The 20,736-nt window shown below is 48.4% G+C and overlaps 1 protein-coding gene across 7 annotated transcripts in view; it reads left to right on the top strand.

Annotated features, from left to right (window-relative positions):
• THADA (THADA armadillo repeat containing) overlaps positions 1-20,736 on the top strand; it is a 326,811-nt gene that overhangs the window by 290,044 nt on the left and 16,031 nt on the right. The window contains exon 37 of one of the 7 annotated variants that reach the window (XM_032877948.1): positions 16,064-16,107. The exons of 5 other annotated variants lie outside the window; for them this stretch is intronic. In XM_032877948.1, coding sequence (XP_032733839.1) covers positions 16,064-16,092 — 29 coding nt within the window. In that variant the 3' untranslated portion in view covers positions 16,093-16,107. Of the gene's footprint in view, positions 1-9,173; positions 9,325-16,063; positions 16,108-20,736 lie in introns of those variants that run through there. One more of the 7 variants, XM_032877947.1, reaches the window with a different exon arrangement.

Genomic DNA, 20,736 nt, shown 5'->3' with positions numbered 1-20,736 from the left:
GAAAGGAGGTAGAGGGGACAAAGCAACAGATTCCCAAAGGCCCGGCTCTTCTTCTTTCTACTTTGTTATGCTCAACAAGTTGGCATTTGACCTCATGCTTGTTCTCATGGTTACAAGATTGTGGTTCCACATTCAGTCATCACCCTAATATTCTAGGTAGGAAGAAGGAGGAAGAACATAAAATTCTCTTATCTCAAGGTAATTTTCACCCAGGAAGAAAAAATGGCCTCTAAAGCCCAGCTCTGTACGTCTCCTTGGACTGGTCTGTGTAGGTGGCCATCTGGGCTATGAAGGTATGAAAAGGGGCTAGACCCATCACCTCCGAGCGCAGGCATGGCTCCCGGGACAAAATTGGATTTGTGCTAGCAAGGGAGAGAGGTGGCTACCGGTGGACTACGAGGAGAGGGCTGAGGGTGCCCAGGGAGTGCCATGACATGCCTGAGGAACTACGGAAGCAGCCCTCAGAAGGAGTGGAGAATGGGGGTGGGAGGCAGGAAGAAGGAGAGCGAAACTGGAGAGGTGAGGGCCCCCCACTTCAAGGGCCCGAAATGCCTACTGAGGACTTGGCCTTCAGTGAGAATCCAGATCGCTACACATCACCCAGAGGAGGGGAAGGGACACCACTGGTGTCCCACACTCCAATATGTACACAGGGTCATCTGCAGATCTCATGACATGAGCTTTGGATTCAATACGTTTAGAGAGGGCACGAGATTCTGCATCTCTTACCAACTCTCAGAGGATGTCAATGCAGCTGGTCAAAGGATCCGACCCAGAGCAGAAAGACCCTAAAGGAAATCTCTTCAGAAATAATTGCACAGAGGTACCTGGCTGGTTCAGTCAGAGGAGCACGAGACTCTTCATCTCGGAGTTGTGAGTTCAAGCCCCGTGTTGGGTGTAGAAATTATGCGATGATAGAGTCTTTAAAAAAGAGAAGGAGAGAGACAAATGCCCACATGTGTTTGTTAAGCATTTTAATGCGATGACTAATAACGCTGTAATAGGAATTGAGACCCAAATATTTAAGGAAAAATGACAATAACTTAAATTGAGCTTTTCCCAGAAAGTATGGGGAGCAGAATCGGACGTATCTTTTAGGATCTCCATAGGTGTCTATAGGTAGCAGAAAAGCCAAAATAGAGGAAGTTTCTCTCTCTCAAGTTTATGTAGTCCCTAAGGAGGAGTCAGGCTAATCAGAGGCTCTCAGTCATTAGGCCCCAGGCCCAGGCTTCCTGTGAATCTCTGCTTCGCTATCCTGACACATGGCTTCTATGCTCAGGGACACCCTCTGATCCCAGGTGGCTGCTAGAAGCATTCACCAGCCCATCCTCAATACCCATGAGAAGAAGGGGAAGAAAAGAGAGCAGTGAAGAGCTCCAGCCCTCTCCCTTTGAGGGGGCCCTCCCAAAGTCCCGCAGTGCACTTCTGTGTTCCTGTCCCTGGCTACAGCTTAGTGACATGGTCCTGTTTAGCTGCAAGATGTGCCAAGAAATGTATTCTTTTGGCCTGGGCACATCACATAGAGTTCTCCTACTAAGGAAGGAGCACATCTAGCTACCTGCCACATTGATACAAGAGTTACACCTGAAATGATGGAAATGGTCGAAAACAAAGGGACGAACAGAACTATGCCAGGCGAATGACAACAAAAAGAAATGGATGGCAGTAGGAGAATTAGGCAGACTAAAATTTTGGACAAAAAAGTAGAAAGCTGTACAGGAAGGGGAGGATTGGACAGTGATGGTGATTAAAGGGTATGATCCACAAAGAACATGTGACAGGTATGAACCTTTGTACAGCAGGCCAATAACATCCAAACCTGCCCTCCCACCTCCAAAAAACACTATAAGAAATATTAGGGGGAAATTGTTAACATTACCACCGTAGTGGGATACCTGAACCTACCTTTCCCAGATTTATGAGGCCAAGCAGACCAAACATAAATAAGGTTATAAAGGACATGAATGCCATATTTAAAAGCTTAAATGTGTGTCAACCGTGCACTCTGCAGACAGAAAATAAGCATCCATTTCAAATAGGTACAAAACATGTACAAAAATTGATTACATCTTGGGCCCCTAAGAAAAATCTCAGTTCCAAAAGGTAGGAATCTTTCAGGTCACATTCTAACCAAATTGCAAGCAAACTAGACATTTAAAATAAAAATGTAACAACAAAAGCACCACTTGGATATTTATACACAATTTAAATAAGTTCTACCAGTGACAGAACAAAAATTAAAAGACCCCTTTCAGACCCAAACAGATGAAAAGGCTGTCAGTGTTTGAGCAGATGAACCTGTCCTCAGAGGAAGTCCTTGCAGTATCTTAGACAAGCAGAGTGTCCTCTATAATATACAGGCAGGGACGCCTGGGTGGCTCAGTGGATTAAGCGGCTGCCTTGGGCTCAGTTCATGATCCCAGAGTCCTAGGATCCAGCCCCACATCAGGTTCCTTGCTTGGTGGGGAGCCTACTTCTCCCTCTGTCTGCATCTCCCCTGCTTGTGTACACTCTCTCTCTCTCTCTCTCTCTCTCTCTCTCACAAAATAAATAAAAATCTTTAAAAAAGAAAAAAATACAGGCAAATCTCTCAAAATCAAGTGAAGATAGTGGAAATAGAGGCAAGAGATAAAACCCCAGCACTTTGTGGAATTAAACACAGCGGAGAATAGTACACATAGGACAGAACATGCTCATCCTGGCTAATGATAAAGAAACACCGACCAATAACAGCATCTGGTCGTTCTCCCCACGTCTTACTGCTGGCCGTAAATTGGGGCATTTTTGGAGGGAGCTTAATGGACTCTTTAGAGATTTTTAAATGTTTTTGCCAGTTGATTCAGGTAATTCCAGAGGAATTTATCTTCCAGTAATATGCACACATGGCAAAGATATGTGTACAACTCGAAGGATTAAAGAAACTTTGATACACACACACACCATGAGGTGGTTACAAATAATGGAGTAGATCCATGTGAGCCGAGGTGAAAGGGACCCATGGCATGGCGTTATCTGAATAAATAATTGTTATTATTTTAAATAAACACATAATTTTTTTAAGTCTAGGTGGCCATATGTTATGAATTGCAGTCTCTGGTGACCAGAGGGCCCTGGCATGGGGCAGAAGTGGGTGAGTCGGCTGGGTGCACAGTCTCAGTAAAGAACAGGGGCGGTAGTGAGCAGAAGAGCACGTGCCTTCTCAGTTGTGATTTGTAACCTTGTCGCCTCCTGCCCAGAGGCCCTGGATCAGGACTCAGGCTTGGCAACTCTTTCTGCTTCAGCCCTGAGATGACCTCTCGACCCCTTTGCAAGGGCAGCAGGGATAGCCCCCACCAACATCACCCTGCGTCCTCGTAAGAAGCGTTGCGTGAACCTGGAGCTTCTGGTCTGGTCGAGGGCAGTCTCATTACCTCTGTCCCTGAGCCTGGTGGCATGGGCTCAGTCCTGTCACTCGGAAAGTTACAGTGATTAAAATTGAGCTAAAGATTTTATTCTTAGAGGACACCTGGGTGGCTCCATTGGTTAAGTATCCCACTTTTGATCTCAGCTCAGGTCCTGATAGGGTTGTGAGTTCAAGCCCTACTTAAAAAAAAAAAAGAAAAGAAAAGAAAAAGGGCTTTTTCTCTTCTTTTTTTAGCACCCAAAACTGTTAGACTATGTTTTGTTTTGGTTTTACTTGTTCCTTAGTGTCTGCAAACTTGCTCTCTACCTAAGGACCTCCAGAATCTTCCAGAACCCTCAGAAGTCCCCACACCGGCCATGTTAACCACAATCCCAATGTATCTCTATGTAGAGGTACTCTTTTTAGTCTCTGTAACCCTTGGCAGGAAGAGGGGCCAACAGCCTCAGCTGTACTGGAGGAGAAGACTAGCAAGAAATAACTCAAGGAGGAGAAAGCTTAAGGGTTGATATCTTCCAGTTGCCGATTTCTATCCTACTAGCAAAACCTCTATACTGCTTCACTGCTCATTTTTAAAAGTGATCTTCAACTTGATTTCCCCACCCCAACCCACAGTTTAAATACTGGCCTGGCCAGTGGGGCTTTGGTCCGAGAATGGTTTGACCTCCAGTATAGGATTCCCAGATTTAGCAGATAAATACTCAAATTTATAAATCTGAATTTCAGATGGACCACGAATGCTTTTTTCTGTGTAAGTATGCCCCCATGTAATATTTGGGATATACTTATGATAAAAAGTTATCCATTATTTATCTAAAGTTCAAATTTAACTGGGTTTCTTCCAGTGGGCTTCTGCACGTTCCAAAAGGGGGCATCTGCAAGTTTAAGGATAAAGATCAGCAGGAGTTTAAGTAATCGGTACCCACAAGTCCCCTCACACCCAGAACTTCCTAAATGCCCCCATCCCCCTGTTTGTGCCTCCCCCTCCTCTCATTCGCTGCCCTGCTTCTGAGCGTCACCTCACTTCCTGCCTCCTGTCTTCCTCTTTTAGTCTGTGGCTTTCCCCTGCCCTCACTTCTCCCCCTTTTTTCCTCATTTTGCTCTCGCTGGCCCATAACATGTCATTAAAGTTTACGTATTTGAGTGTTGGTTATAATGACTAAATAAGGTTTTATGTTCCTTGCTGTAATTTAAATAGCAGGTGAATTTAACTGTGTGTGTTTTTCATTTTCCTTTTAGTGATAGGTGGCCTTAAGTTCCTTTTTAACTGTGTGAATCATTGACCTTCATTCACCTTGAGTGAGAAAAAAGTTCTCCCATTTCCAGAATGAATTCACATGCGTCTTCCTAAGATCGATGCCGGCAGGGAAGGCGGGAGTGGGAGAGACTAAAGTGGGGGACCAGGGGTATCCTGCGAAGTTGACCCAGTCAGGGGAGAAGGAGCTCAGAAGTCTCTTGTACTGGCCTAAAGCCTAGCCTTTGGCATTGGGTCCAGCTGCCCCGAGCAGCATACAGAGCAGAGGAGGGCTCTCTCCTCTTTGTGACTGATCACGGGACTCATTCCCAGCAAGAGGCCACCTCTGATAGCAAAGACCATGGTTTGCAGCTAATAACTAGGGCCCCAGTGGCCTTCTGCTTCTATTCCCTGCCTCTCCCGATAAAGCATACTCTTGAAGGTAACCTCATTCTGGCTTCCTCCCCAAAACAGTTTGGGGGTGGGGGAATTCTCTGAGCTTCCACCAAATCAGAACCTGTTTTCTAGTCACAGCTCTGGGCTCCTTTGATGTCTATATTTCTCCCATTCTCTCCCTGCCCTTGTTTCCTCCATCCCTGCTCTCCCCCACCCAGCATGACCCAGAAGGTGCCTTCCTATGTGGGAAGCAGACCTGTAAATGACAGTGCCATTTGGGAGAGAGAATAGTGATCTGGTAGTCAGGGAGTGGCCTCTATCCTAAACTAGTTTCTTCTACTCACTTGGCCTCAGTTTTGTCATCTGTAAAATGGGAGTGAGCACATGTCTCACAGAAAAGCTGTATTAAAATATGAATACAGGGGCACCTGGGTGGCTCAGTGGGTTAAAGCCTCTGCCTCCGGCTCAGGTCATGATCCCAGGGTCCTGGGATCAAACCCCACATTGGGCTCTCTGCTTAGCAGAGAGCCTGCTTCCTCTCTCTCTCTCTCTCTCTCTGCCTGCCTCTCTGCCTGCCTCTCTGCCTACTTGTGATCTCCGTCAAATAAATAAATAAAATCTTAAAAAAAAACACAACTTTTAAAATATGAATACAGTGAATGTCAAAAAGTGAGCAAGTTTCTGTCCCCAATCCAAGTGCTAAGTGATATTTTCTTCATGCTGGAAAGCCAGTAACTCACTGTTGGTTATAGAATCCTTTTTATTCATCCGATTAGAGAACTTCAGCATTTTATTTGGAAGGTGTCTTTTTATTCCTTCTTTCATGGACTCATAAACGTCTGGGTGTTCTTTCCTGTCTCCCCTTTTCAGGCAGGGGAAAATTTAAAAGAAGCTAAAGGAATAGATCTGTTGCCATTTCATCATATATTTCAGTAGGAAGGAGTCTGGCTCTTGGAAAAATTTGCCCTAATGGTTCAGGACCGAGTAGAGGTGTCTTTCTGTCTGTGGAGGAGGCAGCTGCACGAGTGGGAGGTCAACACTGGCCAAATGGCGGCCCAAAGAATTTTGGATCAGATCTCTCTGCTTTGATGGAAATAAAATAACAAAGCCTCACCCACCCTGAAGCCTGTTGCCTTTTGCTGAGCAAAGTCCTGTCAGCCCTCTAGTTCAGAGGTATTTTATCCCAGCTGGAAACCTGGTAATGAGGGAGACCGAAGAATCTGGGCTTCCCAGAATGTGTGAGAAACTGAATAGGAGAGGCCACAGCATTCCGACTCCAATACTTGGCCAGACTTTGTGCATTCCCTTGGTTACAGCCATGTGGGGCTCCGAAAGACAGAGATTTACCCAGAGCCTCGTCTCCGTTGCTGTGGGGCCTGAGCTCCCGGTCACCTGGGAGTTGTGTGCAGTCCTCACCTTCGAAACTGGCTGCCCCACAGCGGTGAGAAACAATAAACAATACGTATCAGCCACGCCCGTGGAAGTGCGGTTGGGGAGAAAAGGCAGGAGCAGGATCAAAGCCTCTTGTAACCTAAGAATTCCTCAGCACCTCGAGTCCCTTAATAATTATGGTTTGGAGATTTGCCAGAAAGCAAAACCACTTAGCATGCCGTATTTAACAATGAACAGCTTTCTGTGTTCATAACAGTCACTGTGCAGAGCAAATAGGCACCTTGAACAACGGATAGGGTATTTATATGTGTATGTAAAATAACCCACACAGCCTTAAACCCCGAAGCATGTCCGCGGGGAAGAGTGTGGCGCTCCCTTCTGCACTGGGATGCCTGTTTCCCCAGTAAGTAGGAGAAGGTCTACATGCCCTGCTCTAGTCCCCACTGCCCACATCTCAAACGAACTAACAAGAGCCAAAAAAACCTTTGTTTAACCCAGAATTTTCCAAAGTGACTTAATAGCCAGATCTTTTCTTTTAACCTTTGGTTGGTTTTGGAGTTTGGAATTTTTCTGTTTCGTTTTGTTTTCAGTATCTCTTAGCATTCTAAAAAGCCAGTTTCCTAAGGAAAATGTTTGGGCAAAGGATAGGCAAAGGAGGGTCCATCAGAAGCAGGGATTTTAGACCGGGGTGGGGAGCTGTTGGGGGGGTGCAAATCCCAAACCCTGAGGGTTGATGGATGTGATTGCTGGAACCCAGCTCTGTACATCAGTTTGGAGCACCCGACCCCCACTGGGCCCTGTTTCTCCGTGTCATTTTTTGTTCGTTTGGTTGTATATTCAACAAACATTTGTCATTGGGGGAAATTGGAGAAGAGAGGCCTCTTGGAGGAAGCTTCATTAGAAATGAACCTTAAAGGGTGGGTATGATTTCAGTGAGGAAAGATGGGGAACGTTCCAGAAAGACAGGGGCGGCCAAGTATGAGGTCTGCTCAGAAAAAGAAGACATGAGTATCGTACAAGCCTCAAGTGCACAAATAGGGTGGGGTCAGATGGGGCTGGGATACAGTGCAGGACCCCTAGATCAAGTAGGTCTCTTTCACATGCAAAGGTCAAACAGAGTCTGACCCACCCCCCTTCAGTACCCGGGGGCATATTGAGTCATATTATAAGTGAGAATTCTGGGGCTAGGGCTGGATTCTGTTGTGCTGTCATTCAGGGGTTTAAACAGTGGCCCAAGGACCTGGTTTCTTGCCATTTCTCCCCTCTGTTCTTTGGTTGGTTCTGTTATCAGATAAGTTCTCACTGCCCTTGGAGTTGTAAGATGGGCACAGCAGCTCTAGCCTTCACATCATCTATTTAAGGCCTGTGTCAAACAGTCCCTTTACTTTTAAATGCTTTCTTAATGGTTCAGTTGGGTTCCAGGCACATCCTGGAATTAATCTCTGAGTCAGGGAACATGGTGCCCTGATTGGCTTAGAACTGGGGCAGGTGCCCATGCCTGGAGTTGAGAGTAGGACTGGCCCCAGTGGAACCACACAGACTAAAAGATATGGAGGGGCTGGCTCTAGAGGGAGAGTGGGGTCCAGCTCTCTGGGGATGAATGGAAGCTAGGCCACAAAAACGGCAGATATCCACTAAAACCTGGAGTACCAGGCCAGAGAATCTGGATATCATTTGCAGGAGAGAACCAGTAAAAATTTCTGAACAAAACAGTGATCGGAACTATGCATTAAGATTAATTCAGCTACAGTTTAATAATTGCCATGTGCTTGGCCCATGGTAAGGTCTCAATAAATCCGCATTGAATGAGGGAGATAAATGGATGGATTGGGGATGGGGAGAGAGAGAAATGTTGTTGTAGGAGGCTATTGTAATAGTTTCAAAGGGGAGCTAGCAAAGAAAGTAACGAAGACTGATCAAGAAAATCAAGAGGTTCTGTTGTCATGAAAGCCACAGAAGGAAAAGCTGTCAGGAGGACAGGGTTGGTGAGTCATGCCAAATACGGTCAAAAGGCCAGGCAAAGGAGGATAGGGACTGAGAAAATAATCAGAAGGCAGAATTGAAAGAGGAGGTCCAGTAGGACGGTCAGAAGCCAACTTCAAGGAGTTCAGAAGTACGTGGGAAACTACGTATAACATCATCCACCTTCTCTTCCCCCACTCCCCTTCTGGCTCCAAACTCAGCAAAAAAAAAAAAAAAACCTCCTTCACCTCCACACATTCTTCACAAAGCACCTGATGCCATCCCCATGACCTTTATCCAGCCATGATGTCCTTTTCTCTCATGTGTCTTTAGGCTCTCCTCCCTCTTCAGGGCTATCTCTCATATAAATATTGACATTACTCTCTTGTCCTAAGATGACATTTTTTAGGCCCTGTTCTGCCTTAAGTTCATGTTTCAAAAGAACCATTAGAGAAATTTTGAAGTTGGGGAGGACAGAAGTTTGAGCTCAGGTTGAATATCCTTTGTGGAAGACAAGATTATCTGTAAGAATGAGTAGTTAGGGAGTGGGATATAGGGACAGAGAGAGGGTTGGAACGGTTCATTTAAGGTTCAGTTGGGGGTCACCAAAAAATGAATCAAAGAATTGTCAGGGGCCAGTGGGAGGCCAGCTGAGATTGAAAAGCTTAAGTTTATGGAGAGCCTGATTAGCATACTGCCTCTCTTCGACTGAAATCAGTGGCCCGGAGTAGAGTGGTGGATTGGGTTTGAGGAGAGGTGGTTATGGAGCACTGTTCAGCCTGATCTCAGGTCAAGTTGACATGGGGGTTGGGGGCCAGAAGAGCATCTCAGACCCAGAGAGCCCTGGGTATATAAAGAAAGGCAAGTGATGGTCTGAGAGAAAAGGCAGGGTCAAAGATGTGGTCAGGATTCATGTCAGGGGGTTGTCTCAGGGAAGAAGTAGAAGGTTCAACAGTTAGGTTGAGGCTATTAGAGAGGCCATATGGTGTATGACGTGGTATATAGACTATGTGATTTAAATCCCGCATCCTAACCTGTGTCTCCACTTGCCTTGTTTATAAAGTGAGGCTCAAAAAATCTTCAAAAGGTCATTGTAATTAATACATATGAGGTACTTAGGATAGTGCCTGTGTGTAGTAAGTGCTCAGTGAATGTTGGCGATGGGGATGTTCGTTTAAAAGAGATGGAAAAGGGGGCACCTGGGCAGCTCAGTCCATTAAGCATCTGACTCTTGATCTTAGCTCAGGTCTTGATCTCAGGGTCATGAGTTCAAGCCCCTCATCAGGCTCCATGCTTGCGCGTGGAGCCTACTTTAAAAAACAAAGCAGGATGGTGAGTGCTGTGAAATGTGTAAGCCTGATGATTTACAGACCTGTACCCCTGGGGCAAATAATACATTTTATGTTAATAAAAATAATTAAAAAAAAAAAAAAGCAGGGGCACGTGGGTGGGTGAGTCAGTTGAATGTCTGACTCTAGGTTTCAGCTCAGATCATGGTCTCATGGGTCATGAGATCAACCTTGAGTCGACTCAAAACTTCTCTCTCTCTCTGCCCCCTCTCACTCTCTCTCATTCTCTCTCTCTCTCTCAAATAATAAATCTTGAAAAAAATACAAAACAAACAAAAAGTGATGAGAAGGCTTACAACTTGAGATGTTGAGGGGCCTCTGGGCGGTTAAGCCTAGTTGGTTAAGCATCTGCCTTTGGCTCAGGTCATGATCCCAGAGTCCTGGGATTGAGCCCTGCATTCGACTCCCTGCTCAGTGGGGAGTCTAGTCCTCCCTCTTCCTCTGCTCCTCCCCCACTGCTTGCACGCTGTCTCTCTCAAATAAATAAATAAATAATCCTTTAAAAAAAAAAAGAACTTGAGATCTTGAAGTTGAAACAATTCTGAGTAATGGCAGGTTTTCGGATGCCATCATGCTTGTTGTGAGTGGAGTGAAATTGGAGATTGAAAGTAATGGATTTGAGGAGGCTGAAGAATGGTGAACCCAGATTCTGGGAGGGGCATGTTTATGGGCGTGGAGGTCACCAGTGCGCTGGCGAAACCCTGCGTCACTGAGAAAGGCCAGGTCTCTAGCTGACATTAACAAAAATGGGGAGGTAGCAACTGTGGGCTTCAAGGCAAGAGAGATTGTTGATAGAGGAGGAGAGAGCCGTGTCTAGAAGTGGCGGAAGGAGGTGCTGATCTGTCTGAGTCAGAGACCAAGGGAAAGGGAAAATAGCCTGCTGGAAAGTAAGTAGTATTCTGCCAGGAGGATCAAGAAAGAAGCCAAGAATGAAAAAAGTGGAGAATTGGCTCACAGTAGAACAAATTTTGATTGAGAAGAGATGTTTTTCATCAAGCTTTTAAGAAAATCCATTCTCCAAGCCTGAGGGCAAATCTGAAGAGGGCTTGAGCTAAGGGAGGACGTGGGAAGGAGGTTTGGGAGTAGATTCTGGGAAAAGCCGGTAGATGGGGGCTCTGCTCCCTCACCTTGACTGTAGGATGTGCAACCTCAGACACAATGGCTTAGGGCTGTGTGCTGGTGCTAGGCACATCCCAACCAGCCACCCACCTATCTGCCCCCCACCCACTTCCCCAGCTCCATGGGCATGCAGTGCCCCGTGTGGGTGCTGCTAGGTGCTCTGAGGGCAGAAGACTGGGAAAACTGGGATTTGGAGCTCCTGCTTTCAGAGAGCAGACAAATGGCTGTCAAGGGAGGGGAACAGGACACCAGCAAGTTCCGTGGCTGCCTTCTCTTCCAAAAGCACCGCTCAGTACTGTAATTGTATTCGGACATTTTTTTTGCATGACGTCAGGGAATGGCCTTCCTTAAAAGCACTCATGAAAAAGCACAACTATAAAACAGACTTGGGCAATGAAATGGAAACCAGACAAGTGGGTCTGTGTAATTTGGGTAAAGAGATTTCTCCTTACGGCTTTGTGATCTGATCCCTGCTCTCTGCATAAAATTCCATTTCACGGCATCCACTTACATAGGCGTCTTACCTTGCAGGTGCTTTCAGACATATGTCTCGCTTTATTACCAAATGAGCAGGGAAGCAAGGGCTCCCTCCTCAGTGGCTGTTCAGACCACCCTCCTAGGCTTGTCACCTTTCTAGTACTCCAGGTCCTAAATCTCTCATCTTTGTATGAGCCCAGCCCCAGCAGTGGGAGGGAGGCCAGTCCCACGTACACCTCCTTTAACCCCCATGTGTGCCTTTATCCGTGCACCTCTCACACCCCTGCTCAGGGTCAGTCTTGGGGAAGTGTGTGCCAGGCAACACTACTCACCGAGGAGGCCCATTCTTACCTACCCTCTTTACTCCAAGCCACAGGGGCACAGAATTGAATTATCTGCCATCTTGTGTTCTCGGCACGCTCTCTGGCTCCATCCCCAAGGAAATCCTTTCTTGTTTGGATTTCTGTTTTGTACTGAGGTGAAATTCACTTAACATAAAATTAACCATCTTAGGGATAAAGTCAGTGGCATTTGGTACATTCATAGTATTGTGCAACCGTCCCCCTCCATCATAGTTCCAGAGCATTTTCCTCATGCTCCCTCACCCCCCAAGAACACCCATGTCCATTAAGGAGCCACTGGCTGCCTTCCCTTTCCCTCCCAGCCCCTGGCAGCAACCAGTCTGCTCTTTGTCTCTGACTCTTCCCATTCTGGGTATTTTGTGTCAATGGGAGCATAGGATATTGGTGTGCCTGGCCTTTTTTCACTAGGCGTAGAGTCCACAAGGTTCCTCCGTGGGGTATGTGGTAACGTGTGTCAGTGCTTCACTTACGGCTCAGTAATACTTTGTTATACGGATGTGCCGTATTGGGTTCATCCCTCATCTGTTGATGGACATTGGGTTGTTTCCACCTTTTGGCTGTGGTCTACAGTGCTGCTGTGAACACGGACGTACAGGTCTTTGTTTGAGTACCTGGTTTCACTTCTTCTGGATCTATACCTAGGAGTGGAATTGCTGGATTATGTGGTAATTCTGCGTTGAGCTTTTTGAGGAACTGGAGGGCCCTTCTTCTTTTTCTTTTTTTTTTTTTTTTTTTTTTTAAGTAAGCTTTCTGCCCAACGTGGGCCTTGAACTTGTGACTCCCGAGATCAAGAGTCACATGCTGTACTAACTAACCATCCGAGTGCCCCTAGAGGTCCCTTCTCGATGGGCAGCCTCCTAGGTCCACTCTGTCAAGGAATAGTAGGTATATACCACCCCAGCCCCAGCCCTCAAGACATGTTGACCTCATTCTGCTAGATCTGGAAAGAAACTAAAGGAATAAGACTGAGGAGCCTGGAGTCTCTCTCAAGGTGAATAAGGTCACCAAAGAGATGCTGGTAATCAGAAGAAATACAGTCTGGGGAAGGGATTAGGTGCTACGGGTTTTGAGGGCCACTAGAAGATTGGACTAAAGCAGGGGAAGAATTTAGTGAGAAGGGAACTCAGTTGCCCAGAATAAAGGAAGACGTGAACCTAAAACCCCCCGTGGCTGGTACGGTCACTCCCCTGGTGATAGAGGAGAGCTATAGACTGGTTTATCCTTGTAGTGATGGGGCAGGGAAGCCGGGCAGAAAGATCCCTCCAGGCTGAGCAGTTAGGGCACTCAGCCTCGAGGGTCCGCCAAAGGGCTTTTATGAGAGGAGGCTTTAGAAGGATCACTCTGACTACAGGGCGGAGGGTGGCTTGGAGGGGAGGAAGACAAAACTAGAACTAGGGAGGGTGGTTAGAAGGTTACCACTGCTCTTGAAGAAAGACTGGTGAGGGTGGTCCCTAGGAGTGGCAGTGCAGAGGGAGAGGCGGAGTGCCATCATCCAGACAGCCGAGGACCAGATGCTCCTGAGAAGACAGAGCAGCCAGTAGCCGGGGCGGGGGAGGGCTGCGGAGACACTAGGAGCTCCAGAGCACTGCTCTCTCCGCAGAGTCCAGTCAGGGGAGAGGCGGGAGGAGTGAGTCTAGGGACAGGGAGGTTGGGGAAGCAGACCAGGCTACCCCTTCTTGACAGATGACTGAAGTCTGAAATGCTAGCTAAATAATACAGGTTTTGTCTGGATTATACCAACACTTGATTTTCATCAAGAAATTATTTGTAACTCTGTCAAGCCAATTGAATTCCTTGTCTCCTTATGTGACAGAATTATCTTTCTTCATTTCTCTGACTCCTAATTTCTAGTCTTCAGGTATACTTCAGGACCATCCATACCACTATCTTCCATAGTCCACTAGTGTGTTGGCAGAGCCCGGCAAAGCCCCATCTTGTGCTCTGCACTGTGTGTCCCATGCATTACCTGAATGACTGTTCTGGGGAGTTCTGGCTTCTGGCTGGCACAGCGCTTCATGCTCACGACAGCTTTGCTGAAATGAATCAGTCATTTGGTTTCTTCCTCTCTACCACCTAAAGCCCCAAATATGCTGAGAGGGTTGAGAACAGGAGCAGGAGTCTGAGGCCAGGGGCCGGGGGAGGGGGAGGGGAGGAGTAAGGCAGGTGGGAAGTGGCGCTGAGGGTCAGAGAAGCTTAGGAACAACTCTGAAGGAGCTAGTCAGTTTTCAGAGCTCAGGTGGAGGAGAAATTTCCTGTAAGAGAAAGAAGTGGAATAAACTAAAGAAAACTGGAATGACTTCAAGGAAAGGGAAAAGAGAAATGGTAAGATCCAAGTTGGTCACTAAGGAACGTAGAATGTGTCTGTAGAGCCTTTGAACTCTGCCCAGGCAGAGGAAGAAGAGGCTGATGGCAGGAGACTTCAAGTTGCCCAGCTGCCCACCCCCCATCCCCAGGAGGGCTTCTCAGTCTGTAGGCACCCCCATTGTACCCCACTACACTGGCTCATCGGCAGGTTCAGGGAGATGTGGGGAAAGGGCTCTGATTGCCCCTTCCAGGAGGAGTGCTTTGGGGTGGGTGATCTAGCGGAAAGGAATAAGTACAAGGTGCTTACCATCCATGAAGAGGAGGAGGTAGCTGAACACTTGGGGAGGCTTGGCAGAGCGCAGGGAGTTGCTGCTGAAGAGCATAGGGCTCATCTGCAGGGAGGGGCTGACTTTGCACCTTGCACGAGGGCATCACGGGCGGGCCAGATGCTGTTGTCCAGAGCATCTCCGGTCTGGACCCAACTCACTCCTTCCCCTGTGACCTCATCACACACCAGGCCTTTGTTAGCCTCCTGTGGAGTAGCCATGAACAAAGCTCACGTGCGCCTTACCCTTCCCCGCTGGGCTTCGGAGGTAGCCACAAGGAACAGGACAGTGAGTTGCACACAAAACCGGAACAACTGAGTACCCTGAAAGGTCCTGTAAGAGAAAGAAGCGGGTGGGGGGTGCTCCTCTTCTCCCCAGGCTCAAAGGGCCCAGGAGAACCTGGGTTTTTTCACAGCCATTGTTGCCTGAGAGTGACGTTGATTTTGATCCATTTCTCATTCTTTGGTGTGGTTGGAAGCGAACAGTTGCAGGCATTTTTATAAGCCCGGAGCTGAGTGTGCTGCTCACCAGCTGTAATTTATTCGATCACCCCCTTTTCAGTGAAGTGTGGCCCTCCCAAGTGAGAAGTGCACACTTTTAACTCCTATGAAGTGCTTATTTGTTTTTATTCATGTTAGCTGTATCCATTTTTAAAATTAGGGGAAAATCTACATCTATTTACCCAGTGATTTGAGGTGGGCCCACATTTTTTAAATTATAGCTTTTTTAACCTTAAAAATAAAGGTTTTTTTTAAAATATATCTTTTCTTTAAAATAAAAACAAAAGCTCCACCGGATGTTTTCTGGTTTCGTGATGGGTCACCAGGAAAATGTTGACGTTGGGCATCTGACTACGTCTGGAGTGGGGGGGTGGGAGGGTCTCCATCTTGGGGAGTTGGGTCCACAGGAACTTTGGGGAATCCAGGCCATTTGTTCCTTATGAAAAGGGCTAGAAAATTAAGAAAAAGCAAATTACTAATATTTGAAAGGTTTTCCCCAAACTATTTTGAGAATTTCAAGTGGTGTTTTTATCCTTTCTCTTCAGACTTAGAAAAATGTTTGCACCTCCAGACAGAGAGGGCTCTGTGGTCAGCTGTCCACCTCAAGCGGCTGTTTGTCACCTGTTGCCACCTCTCTGCCCAGAGAGCTGAGGAGGAGGCAGGGAGCTAGGGATTGCCTTGCAGAAAAATGTTGAGAGGAGATGATCTTCTTCTCTTCTGCCCCAAATAGAGACATAGGCCCCTGTTGCCGGGTCCTATGAGCTGAAGAGTCCATCCATCTACCCGCCGAACTGTTGCTTGGCGAGGACTTCACCACGGGGACTTCATACAGTTGTGTAAGGTTGCGGACTGTTTCACGGGTAAGACAGGGCTCCTCAGTGTCAGCCCTGTTGACATTTGGGGGAGGTATCGCGTGCCTTGTAGGGTGGTTCGCAGCACCCCTGGCCTCCACCCACTCCATGCCAGCAGCCTGGCCTCCCCTCACTCGTGACATCCAGAAATGTGTCCAGATGTTGACATCTGCAGGGCAATATTATCTCTGGTTGAGGTTGGGAACCACCAGGTGGAGGGAAACCAACATGATGTTGGGGCCCCAGAGACTAGCTGAGAAAGGAGGGAATGGGGTTTCCTGCACCCAGGGAGAACTGAATGGGGCGGCACAGCCATGGCCAGAACTTTGGCGACTCACAGGGGAGGTTGCAGCAAAGAAGTATCCAGCTTCTCTCTCTTTCTGTCCTCCAGATTCTCAGCATTCCCTCCCCGTTAGATGAAGCCCTCTGGAAACCAGGTGACAGGGAACCTGGGTGGCACAGGCCATCAAGGTCAGCCCCCGGGGCACTGAGTGGGGTGCAGAAGGACAAAGAATGGATGAAGGCACAGACAAAGTGTGTGTGTCTCATCCATCTGTGTGATCATCCAACCTGTACGGGCAGCTCAGCGCAATGGTCAAGAATGTAGGCTTCTGTGCGGCCCCTACCACTTCACCTGTGTGATATTGAATGAGTAACTTCTCTAACCCTCAGTAACCTCAGGTGCAGAAGGACAGCAATAATTCTGTCTACATGTGACCTGAGGCTTGCAGTCTTAGAGGTTTCCTACTGGGGAAGCACATCCTCGTAGACTGCTTAGTACACGGCTTTAACCAAGCGGATGGTATCAGCTGCATGCCCACTGCTGTTTTATGGACGATCCTGGGAAAAGCAAAGACACAGGGCTCAGCCACAGAATGCCATCTCTCACCATCTGCCAGCACACTGAGTGCTGTGCAGGTATGAGCAGAGAAAGGTCATAGCGGGCTGGAAAAATCTAGACCCCAGGACTGAGTTGGGCCCTGAGGGGTGAGTAGGCCTGGCTAAGTCATGAAGACAGGAACTGTCAGGTGGTAGGGATGGTGAGCAACCTGGAGCTATAAGAGGGAAGTTGGCACCTGGGTGGCTCCGTTGGTTAAGCATCTGCCTTCATCTCAGGTCATGGTCTCGAGGTCCTGGAATTGAGCCCCGCATCGGGCTCCCTGCTCAGTGGGGAGGGTGCTTCTCCCTCTCCCTCTGTCTGCCATCCTGCCTACTTGTGCTCTTTATCTCTCTGTCAAATAAATAAATAAAAATCTTGAAAAAAAAATTGGAGGGAAAGAGAAGGCCCAGAGAGAGCTCCAGGGGGAGACTGGTGATCGGACAGCTTTGGTAGAGGGTCTTGGTGCTCTCATCTGTGAAGATGAGGGGCTGGCCTGGGACCCATCACCTTCCTCAGTACTCAGGTGTAGGAGTCATAAACTCTAACGACTATAGGAGTGAGGTGGGAGGCAGTAGGATACATTGATGCCTCCTACAGGACATGGCCACTGCTCGGCTCCAGGCGTCTGTTAACATGCCAAAGTGCATCCCTGGGACACCAGGTACTAATTCTCTGAATTTTCAAAAGATGCTAGAAATGTGGATTCTTATGAGAAATCTCCTGACCTTTTTTTTTTTTTTTTTTTGAAGATTTTATTTATTTGGCAGAGAGACACAGCAAGAGAGGGAACACAAGCAGGGGGAGTGGGAGAAGGAGAAGTAGGCTCCCGGCTGAGCAGGGAGCCCAATGTGGGGCTGGATCCCAGGACCCTGGGATCATGACCTGAGCCGAAGGCAGATGCTTAACAACTGAGCCACCAGGCGCCCCGAGAAATCTCCTGACTTTTAAAAAACCATGCAAGCCAGGGGCGCCTGGGTGGCTCAGTGGGTTAAAGCCTCTGCCTTCAGCTCAGGTCATGACGCCAGGGTCCTGGGATCGAGTCCCACGTCGGGCTCTCTGCTCAGCAGGGAGCCTGCTTCCTCCTCTCTCTCTGCCTGCTTCTCTGTGATCTCCATCTGTCAAATAAATAAATAAAATTTAAAAAAAAAACCATGCAAGCCATACCAGACTTGTGTGCAGACCCAACAATCCATTTGGACCCCTGTCCAGATGTTTCTGAGGGGCCCTCTGTTTGGCCTCTGTTTGATTGGGTCTGCCTCCTGCGTACTTTCTTTTAAGCAATAGCTCCCAGGTCTTTAAAAAAGAAGAAGGAGAAGGAGAAGAAAAAGGAGGGGTCCACCTGGGCCAGGTGAAGTCAGAGATCCCCTCCAGACCTAACAGCGCTGTTCAGTTAGGGAGCAGGAAGGAAGGACGGCCCAGAGGCACCGGCTTGGAGCTCTGAGTGGGTGGGCCCAAGGCTCAGTGCTGTCAGCACCCCGGCATCTGAGCCAGTGTCCGCGGAGGCTGAGGCTGGAGCTGCCCTTTGAGAGCACTGACCAGCACATTTGGTTCTTGAACAAAATTTTTAAAAATATTCAGCCGAAGAACAGAGACTAATATCATGAATACCCATGTTCCCCTGCCCAGCCTTGCTGCTGTGTTCTTCAAAACTGGAGAAGCCACCCCTTTTCTTTCCTTAGGGCAGTGACCTTTGGGAGAACCCTGAAGTCCTGTCACTGATTGCCATGCCAGGAAATCCCACCTCTGAGTCCTGACTGTGCTGGCCCTGAGGAGCGGAGAGCCATGGGCTCCAGGGTAGAGGGCCAGGAGAGGCAGGGGGCAAGAGGGGCCCTGGCAGCCTCAGGAAGAGGCAAGCGGCAGTCAGCAGCCGAACCAAGCGGCCGTCTACACTTGTTTCTCATGACCAAATAAAATACAGGCTCTTGCTCCACTGAGGGGAAGTGAAGAAGTCTGTGGAGAAGACCAAAAATAATTAAGTTGTCCAGAAGCAGCCTAGTGCAACCTTAAAATACTTCTCTCAGCAAAAAAGAAGACCCAGTAATACTACCTTATTCAGACACTGCCTTTGCCTCCCTGGGGCTGCTCCAGCCTGTCTGGCCCTCCAGCTTCACCTCCAGTTCCCCTGGCAGGAGCCCCTCCTCAGGAGCAGGCCCAAGCTCCCTGCTCCTCCCTTTCGTCCCAGCTCTGCATGGCCCCTTATCCTCGGCCTGCCCATTTTCCCTCCATAAAGCTCCCTCCTCCCATTCCCCACATTTTTTTTTTCCTTTCCTGTCCATTCATTACTGCTACTCATGATATTATCAGTCCCTGTCATACACCATCTTGGATTATTTCCTGACCCTTCATGTGTCAGCTCACCACTGACCACACTCTCCTCTCTCAGAGAGAAGGGACTGGAGTTTTCCTCGTGTTTCTCATAGTACCGCTCTCCCCTCCACACACACACAGCAGGTGACAATAAGTACCATGGGCAGATAGAAGCTTGAATTGATGGGTGAGCATGTGGACAGGGAGATGGTGGGATGGCGAGTTTGAGGGAGTTCCACAGATGCCTAGAACAGGATGCTCCTGAGCTAGGGGCAGGGAATACTCAACCCATCTCCATTTCCTCAGCATTTATTGTGCTGACTTGGCCCCTCTTGGAAAGGAGACTTGACCAATGGCCTTGGTCTAGAAGGCCTCTCCCCCATCATAGCTCTAGAGTCAGTGCACTTTGAATCCGCAGTCTCAAGCTCAAGGTTGGCATCCAGAACAAGTCGACATTGGCATTTTCATTTTCATCAGTGTGATTGAAGACCACCTCAAAGCCTGGGACTTGAGGTGTGTCCAGCCCTGTGTGAAGCTTGCCTCTAACTGCCAACCTCAAGGGGGCCTCATCCCAGGAGTGGGAAAGAACATGGGCAGCCAGGCTGTGGGACTCCCCATGCTCGCCTCAGGAGTCTCAGCCTGTATCTCCCGTCAGCCAGGTGTCTGCCTTGGCAGAAGAGCCCCATGCTGGGGGGTAGGGGACAGTAGCAAGAGGATGTCCACACTGTATCGGCCCCGAAGCCCTACCACCCAGGTGATCCATTCACAAGGGGAGAAGGCAAGGATTAACTAGTTCCAAATGCAGATTCGGTGGGTTTCCAACTCACTTCCTATTGACCGAATGCTAATCCCCCTTGTGTAGGCCTAGCACAGACAAGAGTATGTACCAGCACGCCTCACCCACCTGAAGCCCTCTCACAGGGCTCTAGAGCGTATTTCACTCTAGCCTTAGCCAGTAGCGATTGGCAGGCAATGGTTTATTCGCGCACACTGACTTCCTCCCTCCCCTGATTCCTGCAGCTCGTGGGATCCACACCACTCCATCGAGCACCAGATGTCTCATTGCTCCCTGATATTTAGCTTAACCTCCCTCCCAGAGCACCGCCTTCTTGAGGACGGGAGATGTCAGCTCCTTGACTTGCATTCCCACAGTACTTAGCATGGTGCTGGCCACAGAGAAGACCTTAGGCACCCACTTCCTGAGTTGGGAAGGGCCAGGCAGAGGCCCGGCCCCACCAGGAAGCCTTCTCTGGTGGTGTCCTCCCCACCCGCTGAGCGACCTTACACCTCTTCAGAGTCCTCCAGCCCCTGAGGCCTGGGCCCCACAAGCAAGCCTTCTGGCTCTAACAGTGTCGGTCTAGGCTCAAGTGTTCTGCAAGATATTTCGAGGCACGCACTGTGCCCGGCAGTCAGAACTGACTTGTACACGTAGCAGATTTTTCAGTGTCACAGTTTTGCTGACATAGGCCCTATACACACTGCACAAGTCACCTCCCTGAAAGGGGACAATGCTCCAGGTGTAGCATATTTGTGGACTTGTGCTACCATCACCCCAGTTGATTTCAGGCCATTTTCGTCATTGTGAGAAGAAACCCATGCCTTTAGCACTCCCCCTTCATTCTCCCTGTATTCGTTTCTTGGGGCTGTTGTCACCTAACAAATTACCATAAATTTGGTGACCTAAAACAACAGCAGTTTATGGCCTCATGAGGCCAGAAGTCCAAAAGTAAGGTGTCGGCAGGGCCACGCTTCCTCTGGAGGCTCTAGGGAAGAATCTGGCTCTCGGGAATTCCTTGCCTCTTCCAGCTTCCAGAGGCTTCATCCCTCCAGTCTTCTGGCTTCACATCACCTTCTCCTCCAGGTTTCGGGTGTCTTTC

This window comes from Lontra canadensis, unplaced genomic scaffold (assembly GCF_010015895.1).
Source record: "Lontra canadensis isolate GAN:19392208 unplaced genomic scaffold, GSC_riverotter_1.0 scaffold61, whole genome shotgun sequence".
Classification (NCBI taxonomy): Eukaryota; Metazoa; Chordata; class Mammalia; order Carnivora; family Mustelidae; genus Lontra; species Lontra canadensis.
This window is presented reverse-complemented; position numbering and strand designations above follow the sequence as displayed.